Source organism: Myotis nattereri (genome assembly GCF_964212035.1).
Source record: "Myotis nattereri genome assembly, chromosome: 7".
NCBI classification, from domain to species: Eukaryota; Metazoa; Chordata; class Mammalia; order Chiroptera; family Vespertilionidae; genus Myotis; species Myotis nattereri.
The window spans coordinates 83,584,248-83,597,447 of record NC_138082.1 but is presented as its reverse complement, the minus strand read 5'-3'; the positions used below and the strand labels follow the sequence as shown (position 1 = coordinate 83,597,447).

General features: G+C 44.8%; 1 protein-coding gene across 1 annotated transcript in view; it reads left to right on the top strand.

The window, feature by feature from the left end:
• The window catches only part of CCDC93 (CCC complex scaffolding subunit CCDC93), a 95,318-nt gene extending 82,413 nt beyond the window's left edge, over positions 1 to 12,905 (top strand). The window contains exons 20-24 of the mRNA XM_081096413.1: positions 315 to 397; positions 3,652 to 3,689; positions 5,816 to 5,900; positions 7,656 to 7,769; positions 12,511 to 12,905. Of these exons, the coding sequence (XP_080952539.1) occupies positions 315 to 397; positions 3,652 to 3,689; positions 5,816 to 5,900; positions 7,656 to 7,769; positions 12,511 to 12,564 (374 nt within the window). The 3' untranslated portion in view covers positions 12,565 to 12,905. The remainder of the gene's footprint in view (positions 1 to 314; positions 398 to 3,651; positions 3,690 to 5,815; positions 5,901 to 7,655; positions 7,770 to 12,510) is intronic.
• The last annotated feature ends 295 nt before the right edge of the window (positions 12,906 to 13,200 follow it).

The following is a 13,200-nucleotide window of genomic DNA, read 5'->3' as shown; positions in this document are numbered from 1 at the left end:
TGCTTGGCGTTTCATCATCCTTGTCACCTTCCTCCCAGGGCTTCTCACCTGAGGGACTTCTGAGAAACCCACATCTGACAAGGAGATTCCTCCAGCCCCTGCTCTTGGCCAGAGCAGTTCCAACTGGCTGCGTGCCCTCAGCCTGTAGCAGCTGTGCACAGGCTTGTGTGCTCTGTGGGCTTCTGCCCAGCCTGCAGGTCCGGAGTGCCAGCCTGACAGGTCCCACTCTTGAGGGGGTGCCTTAAAAAGAGCGGATGCTTAGGGTTGTATTGATACATTTTCTTTTTCATGTGCTGATTTTTTTGCATTTGCAGTTTCAGCAGTGCATAAAGAAACCAAGCAATTCTTCACTTTATATAATACCCTGGATGATAAAAAAGTTTATTTGGAAAAAGAGGTAAGAACCTTTGTAAAATCAGATGAGCAGCCACCAGTGCTGTTGACCCCAAGAAGTTCAAATGAACTTGGTGTCTGGGATGCATTCAGTTTCAGCCGAAGGAGTGCCTGGTATATGCCCAGTGCAGGGATGCAGAATCAGAAAGTGCGAGGTTCCATGGAGCTCACCTTGTCTGGGGTGAAGTGAGGCTGGTGGACAGCTGTCTTATACTGCATGGGAGACATGCCTCGTTAAGAGAAGCACAGCGGGAGCTCAGGAGGTGCATATGGAGGGGTCCTGGAGTTGGTGAAACGTTAGAGTTTTAAAGGAAGGAATCAGCTAAATGAAATGGGGATGGTGGGCTTGTCATCGTTTACATGGGGAAATGTCTGTTTAATTATTAGCAGACAGAGGCATGAACTAAAAGGATCATCAGTGTGTGAAAGGGGCTTCACATGGCACTGACAGCCCCTCAGTATCACTGTCAGGCAAATCCACTCGTAAATTCAGGGCTCCCCAAAGTCAGATGACAAATGAGTGGGGTGGGGTGTGCAACTACATATATAAAAGAACAGTACTTGTCTTCACAGTAGCAGCACAGTGTGGTGGAGAGAGCATGAGCTTTGAAGTCAGGCAGATTTGGGTTGTAGCCTGGCCTTATTTTCCTTACCAGGAAAATGGGAGCACAACTCTTTGTATGATTATGATGGGAACAGAATGGGGGAAACGTGATGTTCCTTGCACATGGTGGTTTTCAATACGTATAGTTCCTGCTTACCCTCTCACTTTGACAGAATTTGTTTTCATGTTATCACCTTGCAGCCTGCACTGATTGCCACTTTAATAAGAAGAATATTACAGCTGTGTCTTTTACCTGAGCCCACATGGAGGCATCTATAATTACTGTTACCTTTAGTGCCTGTTGCTAATCAAATGAGATAAATCTCTCTTCCTGAGGGGCTCTCCTTGAGGAGGACTGAGCTCTCATTTTCCTGTATCCAGGGCCTTACCCATCATGGGCATTTGACAAAGGTTTGGACAGATGAGGAGATTGCCTTTGGTGGGATAGCTCTGCTACACATCCTGGTCTGGGGGTCTTCCTACGTGACATGGGAAAGACTTGCCAGTCCTAACATAGGGATGGGCCAGCTCCTCCTGAAAAAAACCTTGAACCCATTGACCTTCCTTCATTAGCAGTATCTGAAGTTGTTGCATTCTTTAAAAAACTAGGAGTATATAGGGGAGTGAGGACTTTTTAATTTTAATCCACATTGTTATATATGCATTTTAATAAATCATGCATTTTATTCCAAATCTGTTTATGCCTGTGATATTTTAGCTTTCAGACATCCCAGTGGAGTCATAAGGACAAGAATACACTGAGTGGCCAGATTATTATGACCACCGACATTTGTAGGCAAATTAGCTATAATTTCACGCTGAAGTTGCTAGAGGGCCAGACCATTATAAATAGGGAAGCAGGTTGTTTACCACGACAGTAGAAGTGATTTTTTTCTGAAGATATGGGTAAGCAACGCGATTTAACAGCCTTTGAACGTGGGATATATTTGACCGTGAGTGGCCAGATTATTATGACCACCTGACGTTTGTAGGCAAATTAGCCGTACACTGCATCATACGGGATATGGAAGCCGAAGGCCTGTTCGAACACCTTTGCTGTCTGCAGTTACCAAGATAAAACGTCTCCAATTCACACAGGAACACAAGGATTGGGCAGTCAAGCATTGGAAAAAAGTCATGTGGTCCGATGAATCACGTTTCCAGTTGCATCATGCAGATGGCAGAGTGAGAATTTGGTGGAAACAGCATGAAAGCATGCACCCCACATGCATGAGTACAACCCTTCAAGCTGGTAGGGGCAGTGTTATGGTTTGGGGCATGTTTCCTGGCATGATTTGGGCCCTTTAATTTGTGTGGAACAACGTCTGAATAGCACAACATACCTAAGTATCGCTGCTGATCAAGTTCATCCTATCATGTTGATGGCATATCCCAATGGCTTCTTCCAACAAGACAGTGCGCCATGCCACGGTGCTCGTATTGTGCAGGAGTGGTTTCAAGAACATGAGGGAGACTTTACCTTGCTTAGGTGGCCTCCACAATCACCAGACCTCAATCCAATTGAGCATTTGTGGGACGAAGTTAAAAGAGCCATCAGGCAGCTGGTTCTACAACCATCAAATCTCACAGAACTGGACAGTGCTATTCATCAGGCATGGTGTCAGATTCCTCGCATCACCTTTCAACATCTCGTGGAGTCAATGCCAAGAAGAATCGCCGCAGTGTTGAAGGCAAAAGGTGGCCCAACAAAGTACTGGTGGGTTGGTCATAATAATCTGGTCACTCACGGTCCAATATATCCCACGTTCAAAGGCTGTTAAATCGAGTTGTTTACCCATATCTTCAGAAAAAAAATCACTTCTACTGTTGTGGTAAACAACCTGCTTCCCTATTTATAATGGTCTGGCCCTCTAGCAACTTCAGCACAAAATTATAGCTAATTTTTATGACTACCTGATGTTTGCCTACAAACATCAGGTAGTCATAATAATCTGGCCACTCAATGTATAATTTCCATGTTACATACTGAACCTGAGGTCCAAGTATAGTAAGGGCTAAGTCCTGAGCTTACAAGTTAAGTTAGTGACATGGCAAAAAGGAAGAACTAGGTTTCCAGTTTCTCTGGACTCAGAGCTCTGCCCTGGACTGTCATTGGGGTAGATGAAGAGGCATACTGTGCAGCTGAAGGCAGTTCCCATAGGAATGGAGGCCTTGAACGATGCACTCTGTGTGGAGCCTCTCAGAACCCCCAGCAGCTGGCCACACTGGCAAAAAGGTTTTGTGGGGAGGAATAGGATGGACAGTGTTGTCACTCCCCACCCGAATGAACCCTTTGCTCCACTAACAGCCTTCAAAATAAATTGCAAAGTTTGCAAGACAGAAAGGGCAGTGGTGGCAGTTTGCCCAAAGAGCCCTAATGTTAGCTCAGCATCTTCTCTGTGGGGATTTAGGTTCCTTCAGAGAGCCCTCTTCCTACATTCCTGTGGCCATAGAGTGTCCAGGTAGATTTTCTGGGGAAAAACAATAGGGCTAAGAACGTGTTGCTGTTTGTGTTTTGTTCATGCGACTTTCATCTCCATGAACAAGGTGTGCTCTTTCAGAAGCACTGTCCAGAGTAGGACAGGCTTTCGGGGGTTGAGGCAGCACAAGGATCTGTTCAGTCTTTTGCTTAGAGTTTTTTCTTTCTTCCTCAGATTAGCCTGCTGAACTCAATTCATGAGAACTTCTCACAGTGAGTACTGTCAGACTGCCAATCCCCCCCTCTGTCAGACTTGTGCCCTCCACTTTTCTCGGCTCACCTTAGTGCTGCAGTAGTGCACTGAGCAAGACCTAGTGCTCATGTGTGATGCTGATCCTTCACTCCTGCTGCTAAGTGCAAATGTGCACAGCCCTTGAGTTCTTGCAAAAACACAATGATATTAGAGTGAATTTTAAAAACAAGGAATAGCTTAGGGAAAAGGTAACTTTCAAATTAGTTGACTGTGCCCAACTACTATAATCTCTGTATATTACTTTTGTCCTGCTATGATTAGATTAATACCAGTTTTTCTTGAGGACATAGAGATGTTTTAAAATTTAGGTAATGAAATTATATATTTTTTAATCCTTACCCAAGGATATGTTTTTTATTGATTTTAGAGAAAAAAGAAGGGAAAGAGAGGCATCGATGTGAAAGAAACATCAATTGGTTGCCTCCTGTACACATCCCAACTGGAGATTTAACCGGCAACCTTTTTCTTTTCCCTGTTGATGTACAGGACGATGCTCCAACCAACTGAGCCACCCAGATGGGGTATAATCTGTGTAATTTTTAGAAGATTTTTAGAAATCTCCTGGTTGACTTTGTTTTAAGTTAATGTGCATCCTCTAAAGTACTTTTATTCAGATAGGAATTTTCTCCAAAAACTGGATGTACTAAACTGATATATTGAAATCATACCAGCCTTGAGGCATGCATGCCCATTGGCCCGCCCACCCTCCAGGCAGCTCCAGGGCCTGATGTCTGTATAGCAGGCTTCCTTTCCATCCAGCACAAATCTCTACTAGGTGACTAGTAACTTAAGATCTTAATAGATTACAAGCTCTAAATTTTAAGCTTAATTTCTAATTGAAAACACCCATAACTCCCTGATAAAAATTCAGTTAGTGACTTACAACCTTGTGATATTTCTAAAAGTGATGCCTTCATCTTTCCTTTCGGGCCATTGAGAGAGCCTGCAGTTTCGGTGTTTTTGTGATGAGTGCTATTGACATTTTTTGGAAGAATTCCTAATCATGGTATGCATGTGCTCTGACCCCTCTGATGTCACTTCCTCTGTGGAACTGGAGGCAAAGGGGAATGTTTTAGGACATCAGGGAATCTCCTCATTTAGCTGCTGCTTCTAGAAATGCCAGGTTTCCCAGGCTGGCTTTAGGGAAATCTCTGAATATGTCTACTAATCTTGAGCAGTGTCTCAAATCCTCAGATTTTTAAGAACTAATAAATGAAATTCATTTCTTTTTTAAAAAATGTTTTTATTAATTTCAGAGAGAAGAAGGGAGAGGGGGAGAGAGATAGAATCATCGATGCAATCGAACCCACAACCCAGGCATATCCCTGATAGTGACCTCCTGTGCATGGGGTGAAGCTCAACCATTGAGCCACACTGGCCAGACAAAATTCATTTCTTTTTTTTCCTTTTTCTTTTTTGCATTTATTTTATTTTATTATTATTTTTTAATTCTTTATTGTTGAAAGTATTACATATGTCTCCTTCTTCTCCCATTGACCTCTCCCGGTTGTTTTCATCCCTGAGGACATGTTTCACCCCCTACTGTCTGTGTCTATGGGTTATGCTTCTATGCATGCATACAAGTCCTTTGGTTAATCTCTCACCCTCCCCCCCATTCCTCCCCTGCCTTCCCTCTGAGGTTGGATGGTCTGTTCGATGCTTCTATGTCTCTGGATCTATTTTAGTTCATCAGTTTATGTTCATTATATTTCACAAATGAGGGAGATCATGTGATATTTATCTTTCAAAATTCATTTCTTAAGCAGTACCGACTATCATTCAAAGTAAAAAAGTTTTTGTTAATTTTAGTGGAATTTTAATTAAAGAAAATACATGTTACTGAAGAAAATCGTAGGAAAAATGAAAAAAAAAGATTAATATTCAATTGTAAAATCAGGCTCATTTTTATGCCTTCAGAGTTTAGAATTCTTAACTTTCTGGGCTTTCCACAGGTCCACTTGCAAATGCCTAGTTGCCTCTTGGAGCATCATCTGGGTACCCCAGACTGGGCTGACTCTGTGGTACCTCCCCCTTATTCAGAGCTCTGTGTGCTGGTCATACCTCTCTCTGCTCATTTTTCTTTCAGAGCCATGGCTTCCCCTGCTTCCCGGGACCAGTTTTTACGTCAGATGGAACAGATCGTTGAAGGAATTAAGCAAAGTAGAATGAAGGTTAGAAGGCGGGTTTTATACTGGCGATGGAGAAGGCCCTGGGAAGAATAGGCTTCTTCTGTCTGTTCTTGGTCATTTGCTCTCAGTCCTGAAGACGTATCTTCATGCCCCTGCAGGGGCAGGGCCAGCTCCTAGGACCTCCTGCACTGCTGGTCCAAAGGCAGCTCTTGGGAATATCTCCCACGATTGAACACCTGCTTTGTGCCTAGGACTATGCTAATCCTCTTAATGCCCTCCTAAGTGAGTGGTGTCATACCCATTTACAGATGAGAAACCACCTTCATCAGCATCAGTTCCTCCCTGCATCTTTGGTTCCTGACATTCTGCCATTAAAGATTGATTCCTTAAGATCTCAGGCGCATTGTAGTTTTCAGGAACCTCCTATAAAAAAAAATGCAATAATTGCTGCACTGAATTCTACTAAAGTGAGAGGATATTGAATGTCTCAGAAGTCAGAATAGAAAGTAGAGGAACTGAAAAGGGTGGTAGCTCCAGAGGTTGCTTTTCAGATAATCACCCAGTTACAAGTGGTTTTCCTCATTGTGGCTCTGCATATTGGGCCCTTTTGTCAGTGGCTAAGCAGATTTGCTGACTGTCTAAAAGCCAGACATAGCTGCTGTTTCCTGTTAAAAAAAAAAGTATCACACCATACAGTCCTCAGGCAAGGCTGTAGAACCACCTGGGGACTTAGGGTATCTGCTCATGATCTTGGGGCAGAGTGGTCCAGTGAGTGATGCCAGAACGTAAACAAATGGAAGAAAGGGTTGCCTGTGGGACCTGTCATAAAAACCCACTCACAGAAGACAGACATCCAGGCTGCCTATGCTCTCATCTCACAAGTGATGAACTAACTGAGGGCAAAATCCCTTCGTATCGTTTTCCCTGTAGAAAAATACTGTTCTCAAAAGAGAAAAAAAAAGGTGTCACTAGTGACAAGACTTTTCATCCACAAGAGTGAGAGCTGGTGTGAGGCAGCGCTTGCCTGAACACAGATACTTAACCAAGGTGGGTTGGGCTCCTGCAGAGAATGAATGGAGGCCCTTTCTGATGGCCTGGGGTGTGAGGGAGGAGGAGAGCAGAGAACCTGGCTAACCATGAGCCCATCTAACCCACGTCTCAGGGTGGTGGACCTTCCCACCCACCGTGCTCCTCCTCAGCTGCTCTTGCTAACAGTAAAGAACACAGACACTTACTGGCATTTTCCCCTTTGGCTTCTCCTTCCTGTTTACTGGGCGATGCCGTCCTGAGGAAGGTATATCCTGACCCCTCATTCTCTCCATCCTCCCCCAGGCTTCATGCTGTGGGCCCCTCAGTGCCGGATAATTTCTTGGTGTATAGGGGCTATCGGTGCATTGCAGGATATTTAGCAGCATCCCTGGCTTCTACCAGTAGATACCAGTAGCCCCGCTTCCTCAAGTTGTGACAATCTAAACTGTCTCCAGACATTACCAACTATCCTCTGGGGGCAAAATAGCTTGGTTGATTGGGAATTGTTTTTAGTCACACACGCACACACCAAAAAAAAAACAATGAAAATGGAGCAGTTAATGCCCAGTGATAGGAAGAGTGCTGAATAAATAGAACCTCTATGCAATATCATGAAAGTAAATAAACCAACCGCAAAAGTGATATAAAGAAGGAAAATACTGGAAGGAAATCTATAAAAATATTAGTAATAGTTGCCTTTTGGATGTTGCCAACAGCCCTTGGTCAGAACATGTCTTTTCATTACCATTTCCCAAAATGTTTCAACAGATGGAAAAGAAGAAGCAAGAGAACAAAATGAGAAGAGACCAGTTGAATGACCAGTACTTGGAATTGTTGGAAAAACAGAGGCTATATTTTAAGACTGTGAAAGAGTTCAAGGAGGTAAGAGGGAGATTGGCCGGGCTTGTATAGCTGTGGGGAGATTTATGTTCACTTCCAGATGAGCCTTTAGAAACCAGAGCGCTTCCTTGGTTTTCTACTGGTCTGTGATGGGAAAGAGAAGGTGGCAGTGAGATCTGACCGTGAAGGGTGGCGTCGGGGTAGGTTGTGATCGCCTTGTTCTGAAGCCATCCTGAGGCTCTAATTAAATGTTCCAGGAGACTTCACATCTTTTTTCATTTTCCTAACACTTGACAAGCACATTAAATTTATAAAATGGCAGCATCAGCCCACCTCACAGGCCACCTAGAAACAATGTTTGTTACAAATTTAGACCTAGAGCTTTTCTCCCCTCAACCTTAGGATGGGGGTGTGGGGGGAACCTTGAGAAGCCATGTTGGATGAGTGAATTTTGAAGTGTGCCAGGCTTGGGTTGGAATCCTACCTTTACCACTACCAGCTGTGCCCTCGGCAGTTACTTAGCCTTAATTTCATCGTTGGTGTGTCTGTTGGGTCAGATGAGAGACGATTGCATCTAGCATTGTGTCTAGCACCTGTGACACCCACCAGTCGCTGAATTTCATTTGTCCCTGTCTTTTCTTCCCTGCATTTGGGCTGGGTTACTCTCCACTGTTCCAGAAAGAAAAATGTATGCCCTTTACTTAAGAGATCTTCCGGAAAGGAGACTACTTTGTCACTTCCCAGATCTCAGCAGCTTTATTTCCAGGAATATCTACCCCCATTCTAACCTAAATCCATGTGGTTTAAGTGAGTTTAAAGGTTGCTGAAAATACAGAGGCACTAAAGGTAAGTTGTATTTTGGTGTTTGGTCTACAGAATAAAAAAATATACTAGTAATCTTTCCATAGTGATAATTTTGTTCTTGTACAGTTTTAAGACCTTCCTTCCTTCCCTCCTTCCTCATTTTTTCTTTCCCTACTTCTCCTTCCCCTTTTTGTAGTTTAGCTTTTGGGAGCCACAGGCATTTCAGAATCTTTCATCTTTTCACTAAGTGTTCTTCCAGCCCCTACCATGCATGCCCCGGGGGATGTATCAGATTGTGAAACAGATTTGGTCAAGAAGCTTATGTCGTGATCTCAGGGAGACATGACAAGCAAGGAAACAAGCCATATTAAACTAGTAATAATAAATAAGTAATTTCAATCTTTGCTGAAGGGGAACTAATGTACATGTTGTGGTAGGGAAGGTTTCTCTCAGTTTGGAAAGACTTGGCCATGGGCAGAGCAAGAGGCCTTCAGCCAGGGAGCAGTCCCGAGAAGGCCTAAGGCTGGACAGCATCAGACAGTGACCCAGCAAGGTGTTCCAGGTCTGGCTGGAGCTGCAGTTGCGGAAGGGCCAGTGAGTGAGCTGGCAGGGAATAAACAGGGACTCTTTTCCCTTTAATTCAAGTAACTCACAAAGAGAGAAGGCCAGAGGATAAGCATTACATTTCAAATGTTGCTTGCACATGCCAGCACTGCCCTGCAGAAACAAAAAAACAAGTAAGTTGGGGAGGATAAGTATATGTTGTCAAAGTCAAAGCAAATAAAAGTGACATGGAAAAGTTCATTCTTGCACCACAGGCTCTCAGGGCTGAAGACTTAGGGTGACCTCCAAAGATAGATGTTCCTTCCTACCAAAGGTTCCTTCAGGTGCATTAAACGTCAAGACTTCTGTGTTCCTGCCTCCTGAGACAGTTCTCTCCCAGCGGAGACACCAGTGGGGCCTTCAGAGCTGGGGAAGCCCCCTAGGCCAGGTGCTTGCCCTGCCTGGAGGGAGTGTTCTTCCCTCCACAGCAAGCTGGAACAAAGGGAGGAGAATCGTAGTATGTTCTTCAGACAGCTAAATGTTTTCTGTTTAACGACCTCACCTCTTCAAAAAATAGCATGGCCTCTTGTTGTTTTTTTAATGTTAAAATTGCCTTCATCTTATAAAATAAGGGTGATAGTGCATTGCTCTGTGGTTGTTATAAAATTTTTAATTTAGCAACCACATATCGGTGTTCTCAAACCTTAAACTTTCTTCCACAAGCTCCCGTGAGGTGACTTGGGGCCACCATAGGAGTTGAGGAGGAGGTGGTGATGGTGGCTTGCTTGCTGCTCCTCAGACCTTCAGCCAGAGTAATTCTGATATTTTACATGCTGCCGTTCCAAATAAGATCTCATTTGGGGTAGAAAACCAGTTTGAAAGTTGGACTTTCATCCCAGGGTGGAATCTTCTCCCAGAACCTTCTCTGTCTTGCTTTCTTTACCTGCCTCTTGCCCACATGCTTGGTCTTCTACTCCCGAATTCTGAATTCCCATCACATCCTGGTCCCAGCACCTGTGCTGGGCAATAATGACTCGTCATGCAGAGCACAGTATTATTGTCCAGAACCTCACCTGTCTTTATTGCATGTGGTTTGCTCCACATTAATTGAGCACATTAATTCATGCCCTCACCCTGGGAAAGTTTGTTAATAACAGGTCTGCCAGGAAACTACACATACTCTGAAATCACAAATCACCTTAATCACAGTATTATATCAATTAATTGTGTTGCTAAACACATCTCTGACAAGGTCACCAAACCAAGATTCAAATTGTAGCCCAGCATTGAAGCCTGAAGCTGGCTGTGCACACATAATCTTGAGTGAGCAGATGTGCTGTTTCTGGCGCATAGCAGGCCCCTATGGTTTTAAGCAGGAAAGAAACAGGCAAGGAGACATTTTCACGTTTATTCTAGAAAAAAAAAAAATGCCTAAAGGACTCTTTCTGTCAAACAGTGTCATTCCGTAGTCTCCCAAAAGGCTCCTAGTAGATTGCATGGGACTTCCTCAGTACACACACCCACGGGGTGACGGCCTGGATGGCTCTCCTGACAGCTCAGGCTTCGCTCCGTGTGGTATGACGCACAGAATCACCCCTGCTGGGACTCTGCCACAGCAGTGGGTTCAGGCTTCTGTGTTGTTTTTGCCTCATTTTTAGAAGGTGAAGTGCGTGAAGATTAAAGCTAATTTCTTTATTCATTATTTTGTTTTATCTTTTGTGGGAATTTTAAAAAATACACAGAAGTATCGAAAAGTACTATAAAAATACGACTATCTACTTGTTCTTGTTCCATCTCTACCCCTCCCTAATTTGGGAGGTGGGTAGACTGGAAGGTTTTTCTCCCAAGCAAATTTCAGTAACTAATTTTTGAAAGGAAAACTTCACCTTTTTTCTGTATCCACCCCCAAGAAAAATTAACTGCCCCCCCCCCCTCCAAAAGTATGTGCTCAAGAAGTGTCTGAGCACCTTGCTTCTGACAGAAGAGTTCCGCCTTACCCCAGTCCAAGAGCCTGGCGAGGCCTCGGCGCGGAGTGAGAGATGAGTGTAAACCCTGCAGTGAGCTGGCATTTGTCTTAATGAAACCAGCGCTGTGTGGCCGTGGGCCATGATGCTGCCAGAAAGAGCAAAGGGCCTCCAGAGAGCTGGGAGCACGTAGGCCCAGGGAGGAGGTGGAAACACTGACATTGGGGTCTTGTATGCAGAGGGTTCAAGGGTGAAAGGAAGTTTTTCTTCCACACTAATGGGTCTGGCTGCTAGAGGCCTGGCCCTCAAGCTCAACCTCTCCAGGCTCTTCTACCACTTTCACCTCTCAGTTTGAAGCAGAGCTCCTTGTGACATGGCCTAGGGAAGGGGTGGAGATTTTGTTTCTGTTGTTGTTAATCATCTCCTGAGGGTATTTTTCCATTGCTTTTCAGAGAGAGTGGAGTGGGGGCCGGGGAGGGGGCTGATGGGAGGGACATCGATGTGAGAGAGAAGCATGGACTGATTGCCTCCCAAAAGAGCCCCACTGGGGGCGGGAGCGAACCGCAGATAGAACAAGTAGATAGTCGTGTTTTTACAGTATTTTTCTCTATTTCTGTGTCACGGGAGCATACGTGCCCTTGACTGGGAATCGAACCCAAGACCCTTCACTGCGCAGCTGGTGCTCTAACCATTGGGAAACACTGGCCAGGGCAAGGGGTGGAGATTTTTGCTAGCAGATGGATGTGCCCTGAGCTATGAAAGCCAGTGGGAACAAGAGGGCAGGATGACATAGTGAGAAGCCTTTGAAGATGTCTGAAAAATGAAATATCAAATAATACAGAGGTGACCTCATACCACTGTATGTCAGTTACACAGGGAGGGGATGGGGCCAATGACCTCCCTCAGTAATGTCCCTCAGCACATACAGTAATAGATCTCACACAGCTCATTCTTAAGGGGGAAGGTGTCCCCTGATGCATATTTCTCATCTTCTGTGAGTTTCTGTCTGTCTTCAAGTTAAGGATATTCTTAACCTTCACTATTGTCAGAGTAAGAACTTTGCTACTGCTTCACCTGCTGTGCTCCTTAGTCTGTCTCCAAGGACTTCCCCTTCTCTCCTTGCTGCCTGTAGTAATCCAGGAATGGCACATAACTCTGCTTTCAGCTTCTGTCCCCTGGAAGGTTTTACAGGCTTCAGGAAGTCTTTTGGAGTGACAGTGCCTAGTCTTGTCATCCTGTTTTCAATCTGACAGTGCAGACAGTGGTTGTCTCATAGCTAATTTGGTATTGAAGGTCAGCATGTCGCCGGGAAATTTCACCACACTGGTGACAACGTGGTGGGAGGCTGGTTTAGTTGGTCAGCAGTTATCTCCCGTGGGACTGGGGGAAGGACAGCAAGACCATCTGGGCCTCACATGGGTGCTAATGTTGCCATCGCCTTTCTGTACACACTCTCTCTGCTTCCCCTCCAGGAGGGCCGCAGAAACGAGGTGCTGCTGTCCAAGATGAAAGCCAAGGCCTCCTGAAAACTCCCAGCCATCATCGGACATCATTGATTTATTGTGAACGCCATGTATCAGCTACAAGATCATGAGATGGTTCAGAACGCTACGGTAGAGAGATGCAGGTGTAATGATTTCCACACCCTGGATATTTTCTCTCTCCTGTTGGCTTCCATTCCAACTCTGTGATGGTCGTTGATGGAATCAGACAGTGTAAACATTGTGGCTTAGATAACACTCATCCTCTGCAGAAGTGTGGGCAGTATTTGTTCTCTGTGTCGATTCAACTTGTATTTCTCCAGTAACTTTGCACATATGAAGGTACCTGTATGGACTCTCTGAATAAAGAGAAATTCATTTGTTCAGCAAGTATTAATTGAACAACCACTGACAAGTAAGCATTGAGGGAGATGGAAGTATCAAACACAGTCCCTGCAGTCAGGCACCTGGCAAGTGGGCCAGAGAGCAGATACCGCTGCATGACCCCAGAGCTTGGCCACCTTGGATTTTCTTTAGTAAACAAAAGCTTTACAGCTGAGTGAGCAACCCATGGGAGTGCTGGTCACTTGAGCCCTTCACTTGCCTGTGGTGCCTTTTGTTCCCGGGTCCTCCTATTGCCAGCCAGCAGGCTTCATGGTGTGCTAACTAGAAAGAAAACTC